General features: G+C 41.8%; 1 protein-coding gene across 8 annotated transcripts in view; it reads left to right on the top strand.

Moving 5' to 3' along the window:
* REPS2 (RALBP1 associated Eps domain containing 2) overlaps positions 1–27,628 on the top strand; it is a 214,722-nt gene that overhangs the window by 121,792 nt on the left and 65,302 nt on the right. For 5 of the 8 annotated variants that reach the window (XM_032389675.1, XM_032389678.1, XM_032389676.1 and 2 more), the window contains 4 exons: positions 1,263–1,332; positions 3,025–3,120; positions 9,100–9,145; positions 12,742–12,878. In XM_032389675.1, the coding sequence (XP_032245566.1) occupies positions 1,263–1,332; positions 3,025–3,120; positions 9,100–9,145; positions 12,742–12,878 (349 nt within the window). The remainder of the gene's footprint in view (positions 1–1,262; positions 1,333–3,024; positions 3,121–9,099; positions 9,146–12,741; positions 12,879–27,628) is intronic. The other 3 variants (XM_032389677.1, XM_032389679.1, XM_032389680.1) reach the window with 3 other exon arrangements.

A 27,628-nucleotide genomic window follows, 5' to 3' on the forward strand; every position in this document is an offset into this window, starting at 1 on the left:
CAGTTGAAAAACAGAAGTATTGCTTATCTCACTGGGGTTGTTCAGATTCTGAGAGGCAAACCAGTTAACCTTCTGGAGCACTAGATGGCTCCAGGATTTACCTTATTTCCTTTAAGGTTTATTTGATTTTCTGAATATGTTTAAAATTAAAAGAATATCAAAAGGCATATAGTGACAAGTCCTCCTCCCATCCTTTCCCCATCTACCTAGTCACCCTTCAATTTTTATGTATCTTTCCAGAATTTATATATATATAGTAAATATTAATATATATTCTTCTATCAGAGGTCTTAGAATGCATATTAATTGAGACTTTATAAGAAATAAATTTATAGTAAGTAGATTTTAAATAGGATTTTATTATTATTATTATTATTTTAAGATTTTATTTATTTGTTAACAGAGAGAGAGACAGCGAGAGAGGGAACACAAACAGGGAGAGTGGGAGAGGGAGAAGCAGGCTTCCCGCCGAGCACGGAGCCCGATGTGGGACTCGATCCCAGGACCCTGGGATCATGACCTGAGCTGAAAGCAGACGCTTAACGACTGAGCCACCCAGGCGCCCCTTAAATAGAATTTTAACTGACCAATATGTGATCAATTTGGGTATTCTTTCTTATTAGTATTAGTGAAGACTTCCCCTAATTGAGTTAGGAGAAAATTTTGTTCTGCTCATTTTTCTAATTCCTTGACAAGGGGCTGTTTGAATCAGGGTTGAACACTCTCTGCATAACAGATTTTGGCAAATATCTACATTATGGGGCCACTTGTCAGAACCTCTCTCTGCTTGTGAAAAAGTACATAAAGTGCAGGTTTGTTTTTGGCAGAATGGGCAAATGTTACACAATTCTCTGGCTGAATCCCACACCAGATTCAGATTTATTGTGCAGTCTTATACATATGCCTAAATCTGAATCGTCATTTTTTTTCTCTGCACGTGTAAATTTTCTTTTTTTAAAAAAATTTAAAACATTTTTAAAGTAATCTCTACACCCAGTGTGGGACTCGAACTCAGGACCCTGAGATCAAGAGTCACGCACTCTACTGACTGAGCCAGCCAGGTGCCCCATATGTAAATTTTCAACACAAGTTAACTCATACCTCACTAGGAATCTAAAAAAATAAAGTAGTATTAAATGTCAGAGTTTACTGAAGACAGGAATATTGGCAAAATGTGTTGTTTTTAAAGCATTTTCATCATATGTACATGTAACTTAATTTACACTTCAACCTGTATAATTTATTTACTTTTCTTTTCCAAGAAGCTATCTATTAAAGACATGGCTGACTTTCCTGTCCCAGCCCAAGATGTGACTAGTGATGACAAACAAGGTATGAAAAAGAATGAGTTTTCTTCCTTTAGGGACATTCTACCTGTGTTTCTTCATCTACTTCTCTTGGAATGGCTGGCTTCTGGATCATATGAGGACAGTATATGGAGTATATGAACACATTTGGATGGATTAAGTAGTTCAAATAGTTGTCAGAAAACTGTAATTTCTGAAGTGGTAACAGGAGCTTCCAAAGCCCCCTAACTCATTGGCCCCTTACTCACTGCTGACCCTCAGACTACTCTGACACTTTACATTGGGATTTGGTTGCACTAATTAGGAAATGACTGGAAGCTGGAAGAATTGAGAGCTTAACATCTTGGGTTGGCAGATGTGATTCCAGAACATCAGTATAAATGCATATTTGTGCACAGGTCTAATCCTTGAGGAAGTTATCTTCTGGAGAGAGTTTCTGTCCCTGGGATTTATCTTGTGACTTCGTGGATGCGAGGCTGTGTCGTGGAGCCAGCAACCATTTGTCTATCTTACTGGGCAAGTGAGAAGCAGTACAGCACAGTTTTCCATGTTAGAGCTACCATGAAGCACAGAGATGAGTTGGCCTAGGAATATTTAGAAGAACAGTTGGATGTCTACCCCCCTGACCCCCCTCCCCCCGCCGACACCACTCCATATAATTCTTTATAATCTACCAGGTCCTTCCTCATTCATTGTCTTACTCGGTTCTCACAAAACTGAATGGAGGCTAGTATGTTTTATCACCTAAAACGCAGAGATGAGTAAACCGAAGTGCAGGCAGTGTGAATCATTTGTTTAATAATAAAAAGAATGGAGATAAGAACAAAGATTTTCTAAGTCTCAAGCCAGTATTCTTTTTATTATTTGATACTGATTTACTACCCATGAATGAGAGGCTTATCTGAAGGGACTAAAAATCAGGGAAGCTATTTCAGGTTTATTGTCGAGACCTGCCATTGTTGCTGCTTTGTACAGGAATTAAACATGAAAAATAAGTTTTCCATTAGGAAACAATAATTGCTTGCTCTCTATTTAAATATTTGCTCAGGAGAGGCAGGCAGAACTAGACATTTTTTGCAGCAGTGTGTACTCTGATCACTGTCTTTACTAGTGGGTCTAAGCCTTGATTGCACATTGGAATAACCAGGTGAGGTCTAAAAATACTGAAGGCTGCATCTCACTCCCAGAGAGATTCTGATGTCATTGGTCTGGCTGTCAGGAATGAAAGGGGGAAATTTCTCATACTTTCTGGTAATATTCCTCATAGCCACTAGAGGTGCTCTCTGTTGAAAGTTGGAAATACTGCTTTGTTCCTTGTGGGATGAGAACCTATTTCCATACATTAGGGGGTCTTTATTGTTTTACTAAGTGCTGTACCAACCTATAGAGGTTTATAACACCATTTTCATAAGTGACGACTAGGGATTCTTTGTTTTATTTTTTTTTTTAAAGATTTTATTTATTTATTTGACAGAGACACAGAGAGAGAGCGGGAACACAAGCAGGGGGAGTGGGAGAGGGAGAAGCAGGCTTCCCGCTGAGCAGGGAGCCCGATGTGGGGCTCGATCCCAGGACCCTGGGATCATGACCTGAGCCGAAGGCAGACACTTAACGACTGAGCCACCCAGGCGCCCTGGATTCTTTGTTTTAATGTAATGTGCCTCAGACATAAAATTTTACAATTTTTTTTTCTCCTTTCTTTCTCTTGCTGTTTAAGAACAAAACAAAACACGTCTAGAACAAAACAAAATACGTCTAGCTTTGAAAAGTACTGCGGATGAAGCCTTACCAAAGGATATGTCTGAGGATCCAGGTAGGAGAAAACCATTTTAATATATTTTTATGTCATTATTTCTAATTTAAAAAACCCAGTAGTTTCAGTGAGTAGAAAATAGGTGGTAGTGTAAGTTTCTCTCTAAATATTTGCCTTGTGTTTTATTTATTTATTTTTTGACCATGTAGAAGGTACTTTATTAAGGTGATTAGGAGTGCCCCCAGCCCAGCCTCAGCCCCCTCAGTACAGTCCCATGGGTGGAAAGGACCAGGCCTCTGGGCTGCTCTGGGCCACCACCCAGGAGAGGCTGGGCAGTGGGGCAGGGGGGCTGGGGCTCCAGTCCAGGGTAGAGGTTCCGGGCAACAAGGGTGATGGTGGCTGAGGCATGGGCTGTTGGGGCCTGACCCCCCAGGGCTGCGGAGGGGGCAGTGTGGCTACCAGCCAGATGCTTTTCAGCAGGTCAAAGGCTGTTGGGGGGCCCCAGGCTGCCCCGGATGGCGAAGGCAACAAGGGCAAGGGGGGTGGCCAGGGACCTTTTGGTGCTGCCAGGCTCACCCTGTGCACCACAGGAGTGCTGCAGGTGTGAGGCATGGCGAAGGTGAGCATCTTTGTCCTCTGTTGCCTCCTCTGCCTCCCCTCCCCTGGGGCCGGCTCAGGGCTGTTGATGCAGGAGGGTGTCATCCTTCGGCTTTCAGGGCCCCCGGGCTTGGTCCCTGGTAAGGGTGGCTGGCAGCCACGGAGCACCACGGTGAGGTCTGTAAGGTGCCCACAATGGCATCCCTGGCTTCTTGCACTAGGTTCCTCCTGGGGAAGGCCTGTGGCAGAATCAGCTGGCACTGCAGCTCCTCCAGCAGCTGCCCCCAGCCAGGGAGCTCTGGGGGACTGGGTGGGCCTGGGCCGGAGCCTCTAGGCACCTGGTTCTCCTTGCCCCTTGACTGTGCGGCCGGTTCTTGGGCCCACCTTGGGCTCGGGGACGGTTTGGTGGGGAGTGAAGGGGTGCCTGGCTCCAGGGACTCACAGCTAAGCAGCCGTGCCACGTCAAGAGATTTCTCCTCATGGTTGAAGAGACCCCAGTGCTCCCGGCTCAGCCGGCCCTGGGTTATGACCACAAGCTTGGGAGCAGTAGGGGCCACAGAGGGATCCTGACTGGTCACAGGAGGATCCTGACGAGTCAATGGCTGGCGGCTGCCCATCAGGGCCTCATTGCGCTCCCGCCTGGTCTTCCGACGGCGGACACGACCAGGTTCCTCAGGCCGCTGGAAAGGCTGGGGGGGGGGGCTGGCCCTCGGGGGTCCATAGTGTCCTTCTCCTGGACCAACGAACCCCGCCCCACACCCACCCCACGTGGCTGTGGGGTGCAGTGGCTTCTTTTCCGCGGTAACCCTAGCTCACGACGGACTGGGGTCTCTTCCGGGCCTCACGCTGGGCGCCTTGTGTTTTATTCTAAGGAAGTCTTTTGGTTGCTTTTTACCGCTTCCCTCTTTTCAGGTATGAGAAGAGAGTGTTTTTTATTTTTAAGTTCTGAATTCAGGTTTCACTGATAGGATCACGCAGTTTGAAGTTAGAGTCTCATTGTTACTTTTACTGTGAAATTGGGAAGGCTTGGAGTTGAGATTTCAGTAAGCCATTGTGGTTTCTGTGTAGAGTAAGGAGCTGATTGGTAGATCAACTGGAGGCCCACAGTTGAACTTTTCCATTTCCAGAGCAAAAATCTCAAATGTTTTCATTAGACTTCACCACCAAGAAGGCAAGTAAATGTGCTTATACAGGGAGTGGATTCCAAGGAGAAAAAGAAAAGTTGTGTTTGCCCATGTTCTTGAAGAGTTGGAACTGTGTCTGTGAACTGTGGAGAGGGCCAGGCCTGTGTCCTCAGCTCTCTTGATGGGAGCCATCAGTGAACCAAGCTGAACCTAGTTGAAAACAAACTGGCTAGGGGGGGCATTACTCCTTGGAGCTCCAGTTGTGAGGATATGAAAGAAGTTGCTGCATTCTCTCATTGTTATCTTTCATAATATTTAATAAGTAAATCATGTTTGTTTTGGTTAGCTAGCTATCATCCCAGGCTTATTTGTTTAAAGTTGGAACAAAGGAATCAGTATAACATTGAGTCTTATGCTATAGTACAGCATTTCCCAAACACTAAGTTCATTCAAGGTTTAAAAGAGAGAGAGGGGCGGGGGAAGATAGAAGGAGGAGAGGAGAGAGAGAGAGAGAGAGAGAGAGAGAGAGAGAGAGAGAGAGAGAGAACATGAATATGAATGAGAATATATGATTGATTTCGGTGATGAGGTTGAAGATTCTGTGTGTTTCGGCAGCACCCCAGGTGATTCTGATGTGTGGCCTATTTGGGGAACCCCTGCCTTTAGGAGATGATGTTAAGAATTGGAAAATTGAGACTGTAGATCAACCATGCCTCCAAAAGTGGTCGGAATTCTCAAGCCTAGTTTGGGTTCCTTCATCATAGGGAGAAATGCTCAGTTTATGTAAAGACAAATGGATTGCTGGCTTGTTAGAGAATTAGACTTTAGGCTTGCCCTCTTATCCCATGTCAGGACAAATGCCTGAGGTAAGTTCTTGCCACCTCTAATTTCTGGAGCTAAAGTGGATGCACCTCTGTTTTTGTAAACTTCATGTTAACGGTGTTAATAAAAGCTAGTTGAACTTGGAGAGTTAAATTGGTGCTTTTCCAACAGCCTTTTAGGCTAATAACTTGCTGTTTTTTCCATGAGCATTGTGTGTTCTCTGGAGCATGAGCTTCATTTTTAATATTCCTTCCCTGACAGGGGAATGGGGTCACCAGACAAATGCTACGAGGGTGCGCCACAGTGTGCAAAGCGCATCTGCATTTGTTTCATTCTGCGTGGGAACATGCTATGTAGCTTCTGATTCATTTTTCCTACTGCTGCCCCTTTCTGGAGTGGATATGAGGGAATCCTTCATCTGAAAACCTATTTAATACCCCCTTTCCTGGGGCATGTTTGGATTTCTAGTGTGAGACACTAGAGTTTCAACGTGGTGGTTTCTAACTCTGAATGTCTGTCCATGCCACACGGACATTTCACCTCAGTTGAGTGCTGCCTTTTAGAGACTTAAACTTCAGACTTGCCTTTTTATCCTATTTCAGTTTGCTGCAAAGATGACATGCCCGGGGTGTTCTAGGAAGTTGTCATTCTTCTTCCCTCTTCCCAGCTAAATGAGAAGCTGTGATCTCCCCACTGGCTTCTGCCTGGATTCCAGTACAACATGCCCTGGCCATTTTTGCAGATACTCACATGCCCCAAATGCTGAGTCTGACTTTCAGGGGCTTGGAGGCTGATGGAAGACTTAACTGGAATAGTGTTCTGTAGCTTTTTGTGATCCGAAACCTGTGGGGACTTATCAAGATCTGCCTGGGATATATTTTTGCAGATGGCAGGAGAAATATCTCCCTGCCCTGCTCTTCCGCAGTGGGTGGTAATAATGATGATAATAATGGTAGTAATCATGGTGATGAAGATGATGTCGTGGTGGGACTGTTGTCAGGGAATGGGGGCAATTCCTTGTCACATATTTTTTAATATGCCTTTACCCTTTTAATTGCTGAAAGTGTACATATTAGTGGAGTCTAATAGATTCCTTAGCTAACATCATATTCCAGCCTAATTCAACAGGGCACACTGTACAATGGTGATCTTTTTCTTGATGTCTCTAAGTCATGCTGAGGGGATTAGGCCTGTTGACCCTCACACTGTAGTCTTCAGACACTGTTGGTGATTCTAGCAGCTGCCCCGTTGCCAGCTATCACCCCATGGTCTTACACGGTAGAACAGTTTTCTCCTTCCATTACCTGCTCCCACCTGTACCTCCTTTGCTGTCCTAATGGGAACTAAATTTAGAATCCAGGTTTCTAAGCTTGAAAAATTAGGAGCACTCTCCAACAGTAATATTTTGCAATTCTAAAATACAGTTAGTTTTCAGAGTACTTTCACCTTCTCTCTCCCTGTGAGAAAGGGGCCACGTTTTTATTATCTTCATTCTGTAGACGAGGAAACTGAGGCTCAGAATCATAATAGTTATGGTTGTGGCCAGGAGGGACATGTAGGCCTCAGGACTCCTGTCTGGGTCTCCACTGCTAATCCATACCCCCACACCCCATCTGTCTGTATGTCTATCTCTCACCTCCAGGGTTTACCACTCCTTCCACACCCATTCTCACCCCAGCAAAACGACAGAGATAATGGCAGTTGACAAAGGAATTAACGGTCACCCCCGTGGTCTGATTTGGGGAACCAGACTTTTATTTTAATGTGGCCGAGACTTTCCCAACCCACATATTTCTGGAAAGCAGTGTCGCCTGAGGGAGAAGAGGGGTTCAGAGCCAGTTGTGGGCAGCCTGCCCAGAGGGTGGCCCCCAGCTTTGTGGTGAGTCTGGTCACACTGTTCACTCAGCCCCACGGCAACCTGCTTGACTGCAGGATGGGCTCCCCTTAGGCCCCTTTCCTTCGCTGCCTGGGGTTTGTGCGGTCAGGGGTGGCGGGGGGAGCCACATATCCCTGCAGATGTGGATGCATGAGAATGGGCAGGACAGGGCTCAAACTCCTTGGGCCTCCCATGCTTTTCAGGGCTCTGGCAGCATTTTGATGGATTGAAGTTGAAAGATGCCTGTGTTCTCACTACACCAAACCAAAATGCTTATTTTGGGATAAATGCATCTTTTCAGCAGCTGACCATATCTAAGGGAATATATATTGCTAGTTTGCTTTGTGCCTTGTTAGCATTTTTAGCTCCCCTTTCCTCTCCTGCTTATCTAACCCATGGATTTTTTTTTTTTTTAAAGATTTTATTTATTTATTTGACAGAGAGATAGCGAGAGCAGGAACACAAGCAGGGGGAGTGGGAGAGCGAGAAGCAGGCTTCCTGCCGAGCAGGGAGCCCGATGTGGGACTTGATCCCAGGACCCGGGGATCATGACCTGAGCCGAAGGCAGACGCTTAACGACTGAGCCACCCAGGCGCCCCTAACCCATGGATTTTAATGACCATCGTCAATCCAGACTGCTTCATCCCAAGGAGGGTTTTTATCTTTAGGAGCAATGTAAAAAGGGGTGGGATAATTCACTGAGACATAAGAAAATGTTTGGAAGAATTTGTGCAAACAGTATACAAACTATATTCTCCTTGTTCCTAGTTAGAGTAGCACTTTTTCTATGGATTTTTATGACATTTTATGATGAAAAATTTGCAGCTTAGCATAACTAATGGTTTCTAAAGTTGTCTTTCGTAGGGTATTGAAAACATAAAAAAGGATTAATCTTTTTGTAAATGTTTCTAATTACTCCCAGCAACTGTGATGGGAAAGTAGGCTTCATGGGTGTCGATACTGAGCAAGTTAGTTCATGATTTACATTTGATAAGGAAAAGTCGTATGGTTGATAAAATATTTTAATGATTTCACTCCGTAATATCTTGTGTATGATTTGGTCACAGAGACATAGGACACAAGAATATTTTCTTACAGGAAAATCTGTGTAGCTTATTTCAACTTGTGGGAGCTTTGATTTCTTGTGGTCATGCTGCTCTGGTAGTGTATTTTAAAAAAATCTTGAAATATGTAACCTGATAGATTTCTTCTTAGCTTTCCGGGGAAGCTGGTTCAAAATCAATTACTAGGCTATCATGATAGACCAAGAAAACCACAGGTCTGAACCCACTATTATACAAGTAGATAACCCTTTGAGAGGGTTGTCTTTTTAGACTGGAGTTTCTTTATTCGTCAACGTAGATTTGAGAATAGCTCCTTAGTACTCTAACAAAAGGAAAAAAATATTGGTTTCTCCTTCCTTTAAATTGTGCCTTTAGCTTTAGAAATAAAATTACAAAATAATGAAAATGTGGAGGCGGTCAAGTTCTCCACAGGGACACCTGTACCTCACATTTACCTGTTGATAATGTTTGTTCTGTACTAGCCCAGGTATTGCTTATAAACCTGTTCAACTGCAGAAATGAAAGCCAAGTAAACAACAACTAATCTTTGTTTCAGCCACTTCTAAGGATTCCAACAGTCTCAAAGCAAGACCAAGATCCAGGTAGTGTTTGTTTAATTTCTGCTTTAATGCCCCTTCTATCCTGTCCCTGACTAGAAATAAAATCCCACAACCTGAAGCCCAACCCACAATTTCCTTTTCCTTCAGATTTGAAGCTTAGAATAGGGGTGAATTCACTTGTCATGAAGGGCCTGCTTGGAGCATGCAGTGCGGCTGGGAGACTCTCAGTTTCTGTGTTTATTAGCGCTGGAAGATGGTGGCTGCTTCTGGCAGGTCGCCTGACAAGAAGTGGTTTGTGTGGATATGGCCCAGTTGTTGCAAGATGACAAGGAATAGAGGGCAGTAGTTTTGGAGAGAAGGAAATGTGGTTCAAAGGTAACACTGAAATTTACTATCATGACAAGGTGGACACCAAAAAGTAAGACGCCTGAGGGATGAAATCTAGAGTAGGAAAAGAAAATGCTCACAGTGATTTTAATGAGGCTTGAGGCTTTAGGTAAGCAGTGCTTATGGTCTGTTTTATCCTGTCTTAGAGCTGCTTTTTGGCTTCACGGTTTGTTTGTTGTTGTTGTTGTTTTTTAATAGATTTTGTTATTTGACAGAGAGAGAGAGACAGCGAGAGAGGGAACACAAACAGGGGGAATGGGAGAGGGAGAAGCAGGCTTCCCGCCGAGCAGGGAGCCGAATGCGGGGCTCGATCCCAGGACCCTGGGATCACGATCTGAGCCCAAGGCAGACGCTTAACGACTGAGCCACCCAGGTGCCCCAAGCTTCACAGTTTTTAGATCAGTAGAAGCTAGTAGAAGAGGGAGAGTGAGTAAGACAGAGCTGCAGTTGACATCAGACATCAGAGTGGAGGATTGAGGAGAAATATGGAAACATTAATAGAACATCAGAGAGGAGAAATGGTGTTGGGACCACTCTTCAGTGGTAGACAGCAGTGTAAGGACAGTACATATGTGTTTGCTTTGGCTCTTAGTGACTTTTTTCTTCCTTTGGCTACTGAGACACATTCCTGAAAAAGTGAATTTAAATCTGATCATATTTTATATGCTTGAAATATTGATGATTGAGGAAACCTCGTCTTTTTGTAAATCTGAGAGTTATCCCTTAGTTTATCTTTTATGTCTGGAGTTTCTAAATTGGGGTTTTGTTTCCTTATTTATAGAAGATACAGATATCTATATTCACATTTTTTGAAACAATAGATACAGTAATCTTTTTGGCAGGAAAAAAGGTATAGTCACTGTTTCTGTCTGTGGCTACTACATTTACTCATCTTTTTTTTTTTTTTTTTAAGGATGAATGGATCTTTTACTGTACTGGCTTAAAGTACTGGCTTTAGGATGTAGAAATAGTAACATTTATCTGCCCTCATAGTATGAAAAACCTTTGAATTCCAGAAATCTGTTTATGTGTGCTGTGTTAACTGTAAGTTAAACCTCACAGTTTTCTTCTGTTGACTTCCTCTCTCTCCAAGTGAATGAAAGTACAAAATGTCATGGTTACCTGTTCTATTACTAATATCTCTGGCCAACTTTTTTTTTAAGATTTTATTTGTTTATTTGACAGAGAGACAGTGAGAGAGGGAACACAAGCAGGGGGAGTGGGAGAGGGAGAAGCAGGCTCCCCGCTGAGGAGGGAGCCTGCTGCGGGGCTCGATCCCAGGACCCTGGGATCATGACCTGCGCTGAAGGCAGATGCTTAATGACTGAGCCACCCAGGCGCCCCTCAACTTTTATATATTATTCTTTTAGGGATTGGTCTCCTGGTCTAATGTGGATGTTTTTATTTTCACTTCTCCCCAGCTGGGTCTTTATTGAGACTGAGAGAATCAGATTATCCTTTATCTTCCTTTTTAGAATAATAAAACTTTGTAGAAATGTGAGGGAGAAGGAAAATCACTGTTCTAACACCACTTATATTCATTATTTTGTTGATTCCCCGCACATTTGTATTTAAATTGGTTGTAGTCACAGTTTTACAGTATCACTTGTTTAATATTCAGTTAGCTTTCCATTTGAAAATAACCAGTACACAGGTTATATATGGAAGTAGAATGGAATGAGATATGTGGTGTGGGATGGTATGCCTAACTCTCTGCGTGTGTGTTGATACACACACACACACACACACACACACACACACACCCCATATTTTCTTTCTTGACTGAAAACTGTCACTAAAGCTCTGTCTGGCATAAAAAGTTCTTTTAATTTCTAGCTAGAGTCTCTGATTTCCTTTTTAAATCAAGAGTTCCCATTTGAAAACTTTGTTGTCTTTTCCTATCAATTTCCTTTCACTCTAAAGTATCAGACCATTCTTCCTGCCAGTTCCTGCATGCCTTTACCTTGCCTGTCTTGCCAGTTGTTTTACAGGGACCACCCCAGAGCACGTTCCATGCCATTATGGCAGCTTTATGAAAGATTGCAACCTTGCATGACAAAACTCTTCAACTACCACAAAGAAACCTTGAGGGAATGATTTGGGAAAGTAAAAACTTGCTATGTCAAAACCAGCTCTACCAAGAACTGAAGTTGCTTAATAGTAATCGATAGATTCTGATTTCATAAATGACACTCTAATAGCTAAATACTAATAATAGTTTTCTGATGTTAATTTGTCTCTAGAACATATCTCTGACTCAAAGGTCATTTTGTTCTTTGACGTGAGTGTAGCTGAGAGGCTGAGTAGAACGGATGTACACATCCACTTCTTAGAAAATCATATTGGGAACTCATCCACAAACCTGTTTCTAAGCAATTGATTAATGTACTGAGTTGAATTAATTTAGAAAATAATTAAGTCTCTAATAAGTAGTTTAGCCGCTACTGCCAAAAGATTTCTTTCTTGGCTCATAGGCAGTATCAGAATATTTTAAAAATGGAATTTAGAAACAGATTGGAGTTTGAATTGAACCAGTGTAACTTTCTAGCTATGTTACCTTTGGCAGGTTATTTATTTTCTGTTTCTTTGAATGTAATTATTAGAGTTACAATCTCAGAAGTTGTCTAGTTAGCTACTGCCTTGTTACAGATTGAGGGACAAGGTTAAGAGGAAGCTTTTGCTTTGAAAATTTCCCCAAACTGGTATTTCTCATGGTAAGACAGCCTAGACCCCTCCATCTGATAGATGTGTGTTTCCCTTTCCTGAATTTCATTTGTGGCGTATTCCCTTGAGCCTCTGATTCTTACTCTCAGGTTATCTGCCCCACTTCCATACATGCCTGTCATTGTGTTCGCATGTAAACAGGAGAAAAGTGCTGCAGTCTGTTAAGACCATGAAGCCCTTCTGTTACAATATGGAAGTGGCTGAGCAGAAGGCTTACGTGTTATTCTTATTAACAATACCCATAGAAACGGATTTGAATTTACAGAAAGCTTTTCCTTTGTGTAGATTTAGGTCTAAGATATCATATGAACAAAGAGGTTAAAAAAGGGTCTGATTCATGGTTTGGGTTTGGACAATTATTGCAGGTAGTGGCACCCAAGGGACAGTTGAATTCGTGGTTGCTTTGAGATGGGCCCTGGTCAGTCCTTTGTAGTGACTTTGACTTTTGTGGGTATTTCCATTTCAACCCTACTTCAGAGACTAAAGCTTTGCTGTCTCCCTTCTGACCTTTCCTTATTTTGCTGCAGATCTTACTCTAGCACCTCCATAGAAGAGGCCATGAAAAGGGGCGAGGACCCTCCTACCCCGCCACCGCGGCCACAGAAAACCCATTCCAGAGCCTCCTCCTTGGATCTGAATAAAGTCTTCCAGCCCAGTGTGCCAGGTGAAGTGCCCCTCTGCACCCCAGTCTTTCCCTTTCCTGTTGGAGTCACTGGATGTGTGTCTGCCACAGAGGCCTTTGTGAGTGCACAGAACGAGCAGATCTGGCCATTTCCTGTCCCAGGAAGGTCTTCGAGTTGCTATGGTATTCTTGGGAGGGAAAGCAGTTCTAAACCGATAGATATCCCATGTGTCTGGAGCCTTGCCCACACCCGTATGGACCAAGAATTATGAAATTCTGTACCAAGAGGATTAAAATACTTTAACCCCAGACAGCCCACTGAGTGCATGGCTGGGGTCTTGTTCTCCGTATCGTGGTAATTTGTATATAAGTAATTTGTATATAATTTGTATATTGTCTGTCATTTCCTGAGATGCTTATGCAGTTCTTTTGTGAAAGACCTTGGCGATCGACACCTGGCCAGAATCTTCCCCTGCATCTTATCCTTGTGGTGAAGATGCTGTGTCTTGGAGGGTTTAATGCTAAGGGGGCTTGCTTTCTAAATCTGACTGATGGTTAGGTGGTTGGTGGGGGGAACTAGGGCAAGGGCTCCTCCAGGTGGCCTGCTGAGGGCTTCTGGGACTGGGACTTCCTTGAGCCAGCTGCTGTACAGCTGGGCTGGAGGTGGGGGAGGTTGGAGGGCCCTGTCTCCTTCCCTGGCTCCCTGTGAAGTGGGAGATGTCCTCCTAGGGAACCTACAGAACAGCAGATGAGAACCATGCATGCCTTTGCTTAGCAAAGGTGTTAGGATGCAGCACCTTCCCAAGTGTTATTTTGGGAGCAGCAAGGGCCTTTCCACTGACTGATGTAGGCAAGCTATAAATATAGTGATTTCCTGGAACTTTTTCTCTATCTGTGTGCATTTTAAATCAAGCCAGCCTCAGATGCTAGTGATTTGCAGATTATTATCTTTTCTACAAAAGCAAGAAAAGACTCTCCTTGGCTCACACATTAGCATGACCTCTGTGTCCCAGCAGAGCTCAGCATGTTTTAGTTGTTCTAATAAAGTAGTCTCCTCACAGTAAAGTTACAGATTGTTTTTTAATATACTAGAGTCTGGAACTCCTATGAAATTTGATTCTCTGCCATGAGTTCATCAGATAAAAATTTGCCTTGCATTTCCCCCCATACTTTGATCCAAATTCTGGCATAATTTCATAGTAACTAGTATTTGAGGTGGGAGTAGCCACGGATGATGATGCTATAAAAATTTCACATGGCTGGCGGATTATGACCCAGAAGATTTTTCTGTGCATGCAAAAAGATTAAAACAATCTGGGCAGCTATCTTAATACGTTTTCCTTGCAAGGAGAGGCTGGAAGCGTGCAAGCATCTCTCTGGCTGTGCAAGCCTGCGAGGAGTGCCAGCAGTGCTGGGGAATGGATGTGCTCTGGCTTTTACGACATTGCATCGTATGGTGGAAGAGACAAGACTGGATTTGGAGTCCAGCTCTGCTGCTTATTAACTGTTTGATTTTCAGCAAGTGGCTTAATCTTTCTGCATTTCAGATTTTTAATCTCTAAAATAGGGCCAACAGTCCACGGAGCTATAGGGTTTTGGTGAGATAATAAACATAATCCTAATAGCAACATGTTTGACCCATAGGCACTCATTTGCCCAGAAATCATTGAGGAAAGGGAGTGAGAGGATGAAGTCCCTTGCCCCCCTTGATCTCTAGTGGTTCAGGTCTGTGATCCCTTCCCTACAGTTCCTTGGTGGGCTCACGGAGAGACCGAGCCCCAGTTGCCTGCTGTATTACAAGCAAAGGACTGTGAAAAACAGAGTAAGTGAGGCTAGGTTGCTGAGTCAGAGTGGCCTATGGTGGACTGATTGTGTGGAGAAGAAATAGGATGGAGAGAAGATGCAAAGAAGCAAGAATGAAAGAGGGAAGTGCAGAAAATGATGAGATGGTTGTTACATAGGAGTGATGATGTTTATATAAAGGGAGGAGAAGGAAATAGAAGACTGTGATGACCAAGAGGAGGAGAGCACACAGAGAGCCCTTCCTACAGACTTGGTGAAGGATTTGGTGGGATTTAAGGGAAGAACTTAGAATGCCTTCATTAGAGCATTAATGCCTTCAAATTTAGGGAGATCGGTAAGATGATATGGGGAAGAATAACAAAGGGCTGATTTTGAATGTAAATCTATAAAAGTGAACAAGCCACTTTGGCAGTATGGGACAATTGGCTTTACTTTTGATATCTGTAAAAACAGTATGAATTTAAATTTACGGGAGTCTGGATAATCCCAGGGCTCTAGATAGGCAGGTACTGGTATTACACCTAAGTTTATGTTTTCATAGGGAGAAGTTGATATGACATGATTGCTGCGTGTAAAAGGGAGACCACCATTGTTGTTGTTGTTTTTTAAAAGATTTTATTTATTTATTTATTTGACAGAAAGAGAGAGAGCACACAAGCAAGGGGGGAGCAGGAGAGGGAGAAGCCGGCTCCCACTGAGCAGGGAGCCCGATGCGGGACTCGATCCTAGGGTCCTGGAATTATGACCTGAGCTGAAAGCAGATGCTTAACCGACTGAGCCACCCAGGCGCCCCATGGGAGATCACCTTTGTAATAGCTGATCCAGGTCAGGGAGCCATCCTGTCAAGGCCCAAACAGCTGCTGCATTTGAGAGAAGACAAAAATGTGCAAGAAAGTCTCAGTGATGATGCAAGTGCACAAAATCTAGATGCAGTCAGACCTGGAATGTTTAGATTTTATAGCTCTATGCTTACCGCCACAAAACATATTTTATTATTATTTTGTTTTATAAAACGTATTATGTTACTGAAATTTCCGTAAGAAAAATCAAACTGTGAAGGCAATACTCTTTAGATACTAACTTCCTTTTCCTCATTGAAACAGTTGTTTTCATAAAGCAGGGGTTTCTTTTGTTCCACCATGTGGGGTGGGAACTCCCCTCCTTCCACTCTCAACAGTGACTTGCCCCTTCCAGAGCCATGTCTAAAGCTTGCAGCTGGAGGTTGCCACGGTGATGGTCAACCCCTTCAGTGCTGCCTCTGCCAAAATAGCCCTGTGCCAGTCATTGAGCATCTACCTGGCAGAAGGGGCAGAGGTTGTTTGGAGGAAACATAGCCATCCCTTTAAAGCTGCAGACCAGAAACCTTCATCACTTCCACTCAGCTCTAACTGGGGAAACCTAGTCCCATGAATATAGCTAGCTGCTGGGCAGCTGGGAAATGTAGTTCCTGGCAGGGTAGCCATTTCCCATTGACATCCCTCTTACTGTGAAAGAGGAGAGTGAATGTTGGTGGGGAGCTCTTTCTACCACATCGCATGTGGCCAAATACATTCAGATCCACATGTTAAAACCATTGTGATGGCTGAACAAAACACATCCATGGGTAGCATCTACCCATGGATAGCTAATGTTTTATTTCTGCTTTAGACATACTGATAATAATTCATTCCAGGGTTAAGAAATTATGGTACATCCATATTATGGAAACTTAAGAAGCAGTTAAAAAGAATAAGATATGTGTACTAAGTGGAAAGCCATCTGACATAAATTAAGTGAAAGAGGCACGGTGCAGAATATGCGTGTTCTTAAATGTATAGGCAGATTTTGGAAGGATACTTAGGAAAGTGGTAATAGTGGTTGCCTCTGGGGAAGAGAATAGGATGACTGGGGACAGGAGTGAGAGAGAAACTTACTTCTTATTGAATACCCACTTGTATCTTTTTAATTTTGCCTCAAGTGCAGATATTATAAAAATTTTGCTTTTCACTCTATAGCCACAGTGACCAGATAGTACCTGAGAGTACCAGAAATGTCCTTCCCTGGCCCAGTTTACCTGTCTCAGATTTGCCTACCATACTATGTCCAGGGTATTTTTATGACCAGTCTGCTGCCACTTTGTAGAATGCAGCTAAAATGACAGAAGCATTTTAGAACATTCTTTAAGACTCTGATATGTCCTTCGATTCCTCTTCAGTGCCCTTCCAATATTGAGGAATAGTTAAGAGGACTTCCCATAGTCTCCATTGTGAGATGTACAGATGGGCAAAGTGTGATAAGGGCTCTGTCTTAATTTGGAAGGGGATTGTATTTTTTAGTTGGCCAGCTGAGAAGAGTCTGTCTGGGTTTTTCTACAAATTGATATTTCTTTCTGCAACTTGAGAAATACGTAAACCCTTTGGGAATAAGAGATACAACATCTCTTACCAAATTTAACCTTTCAAGTTCTCTAAAGGATGAATTTGCTCACACAAACGGCTTCGACCTTACAGATTTCCTTATTGTATCATTCCTGTGAGTGCTACTTGTTCCCTTTTAAAATCCAGTAGGATTATGGGATTCCTGCTCCACCCCCAAACTTTTGGGTCCACAGTACACAGCCAGCTAAGGGTTCAGTTTGGCAGTCTGGACAGTTTTTTTTTTTTTTTAAGATTTTATTTATTTATCAGAGAGAGAGACAGAGGCAGGCAGAGGGAGAAGCAGGCTCCTTGCTGAGCAAGGAGCCCAATGTGGGACTCGATCCCAGGATCCTGGGATCATGACCTGAGCCGAAGGCAGACGCTTAACTGACTGAGCCACCCAGCGTCCCAGTTTTTTTTTTTTTAAATGAAAGCTTTATTGAGGTAAAATCCACACACTATAAAATTTGCCCTTTTAAAGTATATAGTTCAGTGGCTTGTAGTATATTCATACTGTTGTGCAACCACTAGCATTATCCAATTTTAGGACATTTTCCTCACCCCAAAAAGAAACCCCATACTCATTAGAAGTCCTTCTTCATTCCCCTGTCCTCTCTCACCAGCTGTTGGCAACCTCTAGCCTCCTTTCAGTTTCCGTGAATTTGCCTATTCTGGACATTCCATATTAATGGCATCCCACAATATATGGTCTTTTGTAACTGGCTTCTTTCACTTAGTATAATGTTTGCAAGGTGTATCCATGTTGTAGCATGTAGGAGTACTTCATTCCTTTTATGGATGAATAATATTACATTGTAGGAATATGACACATTTTATTTATCCATTTATCACTTCATGGATACACATGGGAGTGGAAGTTCCGGGTTGTATGGTAACTCTAAGTTGGACATCTTGAGGAACTACCAAAGTGGCTGCACCAGTTTACCATCCAGTGTGTGAGGACTGCAGTTTCTCACTCTTGAAGCACTTGTTATTGCCCATCCTTTTTATTTTAGTCATCCTAGTAGGTATGAAATGGTATCTTATCATGGTTTTGATTTGCATTTTCTTTTTTTAAATTATTTTAAAGTAATCTCTGTACCCAATGTGGGGCTCAAACCCATGACCCTGAGATCAAGAGTCAGATGGTCTTCCAACTGAGCTAGCCAGACGCCCCTTGATTTGCATTTTATGGTGACTAATGATGTTGAACATCTTTTCATGTGCCTATTGGCCATATTTATGTCATTTTTGGAGAAATGTCTGTTCAAAATCTTTGCCCAGTTTAAAATTGGGCTATTTGTCTCTTATTGTTGAATTGTAAGGGTTATTTATATATTCTGGATACAAGTCCCTTTTCACATACATGATTTAAAAATATTTTCTCTCATTTTGTGGGTTGTCCTTTCAACATTTTTAATGGTATCCTTTGAAGTGCAGAAGCTTTTAATTTTGTCCTTTTGGTGTCATATCTAAGAAATCATTGCCTAACTCAAGGCCACAAACACGTACTCCTCTTTTCTTCTAAGATATTTATATTTTTAGCTCTTACATTTAGGTCTGTGATCCATTTTGAGTTGATTTTTTTGTATGTGGTGTGAGGTAGGGGTTCAATTTTTTTTTTTTTTTTTTGCATGTGGCTATCCAGTTGTCCCAGTACCATTTGTTGAGAAAATATTATTCCCTGTTTAATTTTCCTGGCACCCTTATTAAAAATCAAGTGACCATAAACATAAAGGCTTATTTCTGGATTCTCAGTTCTATTCCATTGATATTAATATATCTATCCTTGTGCTAGCACCATACTGTTGTGATTGTTGCAGAATTGTAATACATTTTGCAGTTGGGAGGTGTGAGTCTGCTCACTTTCTTCTTCTTTTCTTTACTTTTTTTTTTTTAAAGATTTATTTATTTGAGAGAGAGAGAGGGTGCGAGCGCACAGGATGGGGAGGGGCAGAGGGAGAGGGACAGAGAGAATCTCAAGCAGACTCCCCAGTGAGCACGGAGCCTGACGTGGGGCTTGATCTCAAGACCCTAAGATCATGACCTGAGCCGAAATCAAGGGTCAGATACATAACTGACTGAGCCACCCAGGTGCCTCTCTTCTTTTTCAAGATTGTTTTGGTTATTCTGGATCCCTCGCATTTCCATATGAAATTTAGGATCAGGTTGTCAATTTCTATTTTTTAAAAAAAAGGCAACTGGGAGTTTGGTAGGGATTGCGTTGACTCTGTAAATCAGTTTGGTTAGTATTGCCATCTCAACAGTCTTTTTTCCCAAACTTTATAATGACGCTAATGGACAAATAAAAATTGTACATATTTATGGTGTACAACATGATGTTTTCCATCTTAACAATATTAAATCTTCCAATCCATGAACACAGGATGTATTTCCGTTTATTTAAGTCTTTAATTTCTTTCAACAATATTTTCTAGTTTTCACAAAGAGGTTTTACACTTGTAAAAATTTATTCTTAAGTGTTTTGTTTATTTTGATGTTAGCCTAAAGGGAATTGTTTTCTTAATTTCATTTTTGCAGTCTTCATTGCTGGTGTATAGAAATATAATTGGTTTTTATGTATTGATCTATCTTGTAACCTTGTTGAACTTGTCTGTTAGTTGTCTGGACACATCTTATCCTTAACTTAGATAATGAGTTTGGAAGCATACTCATTATTGGACTTCTAACTGCTTCACTAATCATGCAGCTACCACAAATCATGGAGGGAATCCCTTTTAGTGTTTGGAGGACATTTAAAGAATCATTACTGACTGCTAGCATCCAGCTGTACTTTTTCTCTCATATGTGAAACCAGTTGATCTAGTTCCTTTATAAGTAGTATATTTTTTTAAAAAAGATTTTATTTATTTATGTGAAAGAAAGTGAGAGAGAACGCGTGATGGGGAGGGGGAAAGAGAGTGAGAAGCAGACTCCCTGCTGAGCAGGGAGCCCGATGAAGGTCTCGATCCCAGGACCTGGAGATCATGACCTGAGCTGAAGGCAGACGCTTAACCGACTGAGCCACCCAGGTCACCTGAGTAGTATATTCTTTACCTGTAAGTATGCAGTGGCTACTCTGTCCCAAGCCAAGTTTCCCTATTTGTTAGAGTTGTTTTTAGGCTCTTTATTAACACCTAGCACTAGATACATAGTGATGATGGCTGATTTGAATTTGAGGCTTACTTTGTACAGAGGACACATTTAAAGCAGTTTCCATGCATTATCTCTTATCCTTACAATAACCCTAATGAGGTAGGTGCTGTTGTATCCCCACTTTAGAGATATAGAAATTGAGGTGCAGAAGTTAATTTGGCTAAGGTCGTGGAGCTAGTAGATGGTGGTCCTGGGCTTGCCTACACTCCACTGCTTTAAGAAGGGGCAAGTATTTCTCTTCTCTCGACCCCACTTGAGTCTCCCAACTTGTCCATTTTGCCAGATATTTGGTAGTCTTGTCTCTGTTCAGCTGCCTATGCTGGACGCTGAATTCTTTTTTTTTTTTCCTTAATTAAGTAGGCTCCACACCTAGCATGGAGCCCAATGTATGGCTTGAACTCACAACCCTGAGATCAAGACCTGAGTTTGAGATAAAGAGTCAGACGCTTAACCGACTGAGAGACCCAGGTGCCCCTGGATGTTGAATTCTTAAGAAGTGCACAGTGCTGTTATTTCTGTTGGTTGCAGCCCTTATCCTCCTTCAGGACTGAGATTCATCTCCACACCTGGGCAGTTGGCTGTCACGACAGTCATTTGTCTTTAAAGGGCCAAGGAATTCTTTCTAGCTTTCTACATCTGAATCCTTGCTTTCAGGCCTGATCTTATTTGTGGTAGGGGCCTATAGTTAGAAGTAACACATTCAGAATTTGTAGTGACAGAGCATTGAGGTTTCCTTCTGAGCTTCTCAGTAGTTGAAGGATAAAAGGTGTTGTCTGCCGTATAGTGTCACTCGGTCATGAGATTTGAAATCTAGAAGTTCATTTAAACCTGGAGAAGTATATTTGAGCTGTTGGGCTAGATGAACATTTTCAGAGGTGAAAATACAGTGCTGGTATTTCCAAGCTTGTCTGTGCCAGTACTCAGTGTGTTCATCTAGATATGTGCCAGGCTCCATCTTTGGGAGGTATGCTTACAGTGTGCTGTCTGTCCTTGGCTTCTTTTTGCTGTTTCCTGTTCCTTTCTCTATTTATAGGGTTTTTTTCTTTTCTAATAGTTACGTGAAAGTTTCTATACTAGCATAGTGCTATGATTTGTGCCACTAGAAGGTTTACAAAGGCTTGCCAAGGTGAGGGTACAGCTAGTCCTGCTATTAGACAGGGTGTATTCTCTTTTCTATCCACTCTCTGGCTTTATAGCTTTCCCTGGCTGGCTGAGTGCTTGAACAAGGGACTGTGGGAAAGAATAGGACTAGAATCTCAGGAGGATGCAGTGGGAAATGTTGGTATAATCTTTATTTTTTATTTTTTTTTTAAGATTTTATTTATTTATTTGACAGAGAGAGAGACAGCTAGAGAGGGAACACAAGCAGGGGGAGTGGGAGAGGAAGAAGCAGGCTTCCCGTGGAGCAGGGAGCCCGATGCGGGGCTTGATCCCAGGACCCTAGGATCATGACCTAAGCCGAAGGCAGATGCTTAACGACTGAGCCACCCAGGCGCCCCGGTATAATCTTTATTTTTAAAATGCTTATAAAACTCATTTGAGTAGGGGCGCCTGGGTAGCGCAGTTGGTTAAGCGTCTGACTCTTGGTTTTGGTTCAGGTCATGATCTCAGGGTCATGAGACTGAGCCCTGCATTGGGCTCCATGCTCAGCATGGAGTCTGAGTTTCTCTCTCCTTCTGCCCCTCTACCTGCCGCCCCCACACTCTCTCTTTGCTCTCTCTCTAAAATAAAAAAAACTCATTTGAGTAATAGACAAATACTTTCTTCTGTGTAAAATTCAAACATTACAAATCTGTTCCTTAACCTCATTTCCACCAAGCCCAGTATCCTCCCCAGGGAAGGTATCCTGACATTTTCTAGTCCATTTATAACATCAATTCCATGTTTTTTGTCTTTAAAATAATTGGCATCACATTGTACATGTTTCCCCTGTGCTTTTTCACAATTTGTTATTTCTTAGAGATCTATCCATGTCAGTACTGATAATTTTGTCATTCTTTTATATACATTCTATATACTGGCTACTTTGTTAAAAACTGTATTATGGAAAACTTCAAATTTATGTAAAAGTAGAAAATCTCCATCCCCAGATCAAATGCCAGATATTATGTAATTTCATACATACTTTATATGTATCTCTAATAGGTAAGGCCTTTTTAAAATAACTTAATCACTAAACCTTTTCTTTTGTATTTCTTACAAACTGGTAGGTGGATCTAGGTTTGATTAGATTCACATTCTATTTTTTTTTAATATTTTATTTATTTGACAGAGAGAGAGAGAGCGAGAGCAGGGACACAAGCAGGGGGAGTGGGAGAGGGAGAAGCAGGCTTCCCGCCGAGCAGGGAGCCCGACGCAGGGCTCGATCCCAGGACCCTGGGATCATGACCTGAGCCGAAGGCAGCTGCTTAACCGACTGAGCCACCCAGGCGCCCCGAATCACATTCTATTTTTTTAGATTTTATTTATTTATTTGACAGAGAGAGAGAGAGAGAGCGCACAAGTAGGCAGAGAGGCAGGCAGAGGGAGAGGGAGAAACAGACTCTCCACTGAGCAGGGAGCCCGACGTGGGGCTCGATCCCAGGACCCTGGGATCATGACCTGAGCCGAAGGCAGCCGCTTAACCGACTGAGCCACCCAGGCTCCCCATCACATTCTATTTTTAACAAGAGTAGTTCCTAGTGATGCTGTGTATTTTCTACTGCATCACATTAGGAGGTCTCTGATGTCTAATGACTCCATTTTTGTGATGTTTGATTTATCAATGGGTTCATGAAGTATTAGCTTGATTCATCCGTTATTATAGAGATCCCCAACAGCCTTTCAGATAATCATTTTATCAGGTATTGATCCTCATTGCCTACATCCAGTGGTGTGTTGATAAATGTTTAACTGGCTATTTACCAATTTTTATGGTATAAACATTCCTGCCACAGCCAATTTTATTCTTACTGATGTCTTACGAAATGTGGGGTTGGAACTTATGTATACGGTTGGCTCTCATAAGCTGGTATGAGCTATTCTCAGCAAACTACTGCTTAGATCCATTGTTTCATTGGTAGTTGCAAAATGGTGATACTCTCATTTCTTTTACCTTTATTAATTTGGGTCTTAGTTTATTTAACCATTTATCTATTGTTAGACGTTTTGCTTATGACTGTTACAAAACTTGTGAGCTGAAGAATACCATAAAACACTACAATTCTTGGGGTGCCTGGGTGACCCGGTTAAACATCTGATTCTTTTTTTTTTTTTATGTTATGTTAATCACCATACATTACATCATTAGTTTTTGATGTAGTGTTCCATGATTCATGATTTCGGCTCAGGTCATGATCTCAGGGTCGTGAGATCAAGCCTCATGTTGGGCCCCATGCCCAGCTTAAGATTTTTTCTCTCCTTCTTCTCCCCCCCCCCCCCCCGCCCACTTGCATATGCTTTCTCTCTCTCTCTCTCTAAAAAAAAAAAACACAACAAAAAAAGCAATACAATTCTCAGTGTATGCATTTGAGCTTAGAGAGTTACATGAAAACTGAAATAGACTTCAATAATGGTGACCAGCAAAAGTGTCTTATCATTTAACCAATATTTATTGAACACTTACTGTGTACTATGTACTGTGGAGAATTGTAAGAGGAATATCGATATGGCCCCACATTCTGCCAGTCAGTATTATAGTTACATGTGAGAAGGGTGCTGAGTCTGGGTGGTTTCTAACTAGGATGATCTGTAGATATGTTGGAGTGGTTGTACAGGCTGTTGAGCTAGCCTTTGAAGGATGGGTATAATTTTTGCAGCCAAATTCTGCTGATTTTTCTTTGATATCTGCCTTGGTTCACTTCTTATTACCAGTTGCCTTGGAGACTACTATATAATCTCCAGTCTGGTTTGCTTGCTTCGTTCTTTCCGTCATAGTGCAACAGGATTAATTGTGTTAAGTTCAGCCATGATGTCACTTCCTTATTTAAAACTTCTCAGGTCTTTCTATGTAAACACCAAATTGCCGTAACAGCTAGACCTAAAGCCATGAGAACACATGAATTCAGTAAGGGACAAGCACCATGGCCTGGAATGCTCAGGGAGGAGTATATTTCAGGAAGAAGTAGAGACCAGAAGTCTTAAGGTTTGCTACTGATCAATAAGAATGGGGACTCGGGGAGAAGGAGTTTGCAAACTATGTTCCTAGGAAGTCTTAGAACAGTTCATTGGAGTGGTAGGGTTAATCCAGATTGCAAAAGGTGGGGTGATTGAGAAACTTTGATGTGGAGTAGTTGTCATGACAAACTCATTTTGAAGTGTTTCAGACTTAGATGTTGGTTTGACTATATGTCATGGTGGAAAAGAGACCCTCCCAAGATAATAGAATCTTTTTCCAAGTTGCCTGCCTGCCTTCCGCCCAAGACACACACACACATACACGTTTTTAACCAACCTAAGGAGTTTCATGGTAAAATGATTAGGAGAAATGCATTCATATAAAAGTAATATGAGAAATGAAACTTGACCTTTACCAAGGTTAATTCTCATGTGTTTTTGTTGCTTAACTCTGCCCGTATCTCTGTCTGGGACCTCGTTAACCTGTGGTACAAGAAGAAGGAGTTACTGGAAAAAACTGGCAAATAAATTCTAGAATCATAGAGTGTCAGTGTAAAAGACAACTTACATGTCATCTTGGCCACCTCTCACATATTACAGGTGATGAGACTGAGATCCAGAAAATGTAATTGCTTTGTTCTCCATGAGAATCCTCTTTGTTCAGGTTTTTTTTTTTTTAACTATTTTTATTTATTTATTTGACAGAGAGAGAGAGAGTACAAGCAGGTGGAATAGCAGGCAGAGGGAGAGGGAGAAGCAGGCTCCCTGCAGAGCAAGGAGCCCGACGCGGGACTCGATCCCAGGACCCTGGGGTCATGACCTGAGCCGAAGGCAGTCGCTCAACCAACTGAGCCACCCAGGCGCCCTTTTTGTTCAAGTTTTTGTTGCAACAGATTTGGTGTTGGAGAAGGCAATCTATATTAATTTAATTTGGGGGGGCACACCTTACTATTTTTCTATAGGTAATAATTCATCTAAAGTTGAAAGCTATATTAAAGAATAGATATGGTGCCCAATATGCAAGAAAGTAATATTGTTTTCTTTTTTCTTTTTTTTTTTTTTAAAGATTTTATTTATTTATTTGACAGAGAGAGACACAGTGAGAGAGGGAGCAGGGAGCACAAGCAGGGAGACTGGGAGAGGGAGAAGCAGGCCTCCTGCTGAGCAGGGAGCCCGATGCGGGGCTCGATCCCAGGACCCTGGGATCATGACCCAAGCCGAAGGCAGACGCTCAACAACTGAGCCACCCAGGTGCCCCTCCTGTGTTTTCTTTTATGTGATTTACAGTGTTGAGCCAATTTCCCCAAGGTTCTTTAGGGAGACAGGAAAGAAAGTTTTGCCTTCATAAATAGTTGGAGATCTTAGGAATTTCTTTTTTTGATGATCAAAAATTGTTATTAATATAAATTGTTATTATCAGATTGTTATGTTAAGTATGTATAAAAAAAGGAAAGGAACAGTATACTGAATCCCTGGCCTCAACTATGATCAACTATGGCCCATTTTGTTTTATCTGTGTTCCCTCTCCCATATGACTAATTATACTTTTATCCCCAACCTTAGCTTGAAAAAAAAACTATTGAGGTATAATTTTCAGACCATAAAGTTCATCCATTTTAAGTGTACAACTCAGTGATTTCCAGTAAATTTATCAAATTGTGCTGTTACCATAATCCAGTTTCAGAACCTTTTCAGCACCCCAATAGTATGCCTCATGCCTGTTTACAGTCAATCCCCACGCCCAGCCCCAGACAACCAGTAATCTACCTCCTTCCTGTTTCTATAGATTTGCCTTTTCTGGACATTTCCTATAAATGAAATCATACAAAATATGGGTCTTTTGTGTCTGGTTTTCTATACTTTGATGTTTTCGAGGTTCATCTAAATTGTAGCATGTATCAGTATTTCATTTTTTTTATTGTAGAGTAGTGTTCCATTGTATGGATGTACCACTTTTGTCTCTCCATTCTTCAGTTTCATGGACATCTGAGTTTTTTTATACTTTTTGCCTGTTAGGAATAATGCTACCATGAACACTTGCATACAAGTCTTTGTGGGACATATGTTTTCATTTCTCTTGGCACAGGACCTACGAGTGGAATTACAGGGTGTATGGTAATTTAAAAAGCTGCCAAACTGTTTTCTAAAGTGTCCATACTATCTCACATTTCCAGCAGCAATGTGCAAGGGTTACTGTTTCTTCCCATTTTTACCAATGCTTACTATTTTTTTTTTTTTAATTACAGCTGTCCTGCTGGGTGTGATGTGGTATTTAGTTGTGGTTTTGATTTGTTTCCCTGATGACTAATGATATTGAACATCTTTTCATGTGCTTATTAATGATTCCTATGTCTTCTTTGGTGAAATGTCTACTGAAATCATTTGCCCATATTTAAATTGGGTGTTTGTCTTTTTATTGTTGAGTTATATATTCTGGAGTTCTTTGTATATTCTGGATATAAGGCCTTTATCAGATGTGTAATTTGCAAATATTTCCTTGCCATTCTGTGACTTGTCTTTCCATTTTCTTAATGGAGTATTTTGAAGCAAAAAAGTTTTGCATTTCGATGAAGTACAGTTTATAAATTCTTTCCTGTTTAGATTGTGCTTTTGGTGTCATATCTAAGGAATCTTTGCCTAACCTAATGTCTTGGAGTTTTTCTATTATTTATTTCTAAAAATACTACAATACACTTATATTCATATCTCTAATCCATTTTGATTTAATTTTTGTTTGTAGTGTGAGCTAAGGGTCTAAATTCATTTTTTTGTATGTGGATATCCAGTTGTTTCAGCACTACTTGTTGAAAAATACTCTCTTTTCCCTATTGAGTTGCCATGGCACCTTTGTTGAAAATCACTTGACTGTAAATATAAGGGTTTATTGCTGGACTCTCTGTTCTGTTTGTTGATCTATATGTCCTTATGGCAGTACTACACTGAATATATTTTTTAAAGATTTTATTTATTTATTTGAGAGAGAGAATGAGAGAGAGAGCACATGAGAGGGAGGAGGGTCAGAGGGAGAAGCAGGCTCCCCGCTGAGCAGGGAGCCCGACGCGGGACTCGATCCCAGGACTTCAGGATCATGACCTGAGCTGAAGGCAGTCGCCTAACCAACTGAGCCACCCAGGCGCCCCTACACTGATTATTTTTTAAAGCCAGGGAGTCATGTGTAGTCTTGTGAAAAGGTAATCACATGACTTAGAAGGCTAAATATTTGCTACAGTGGCACATTTTAAGATAGTGTCTAGCATCTTACTTATTTGAGTATGTGGCATGTAGCATATTCAGAAGCATCATTTTAGTTCCTTGAAGTTGCATAGTTTTCTTTACTTTCAA

Source organism: Phoca vitulina, unplaced genomic scaffold, assembly GCF_004348235.1.
Source record: "Phoca vitulina isolate PV1807 unplaced genomic scaffold, GSC_HSeal_1.0 scaffold55, whole genome shotgun sequence".
NCBI classification, from domain to species: Eukaryota; Metazoa; Chordata; class Mammalia; order Carnivora; family Phocidae; genus Phoca; species Phoca vitulina.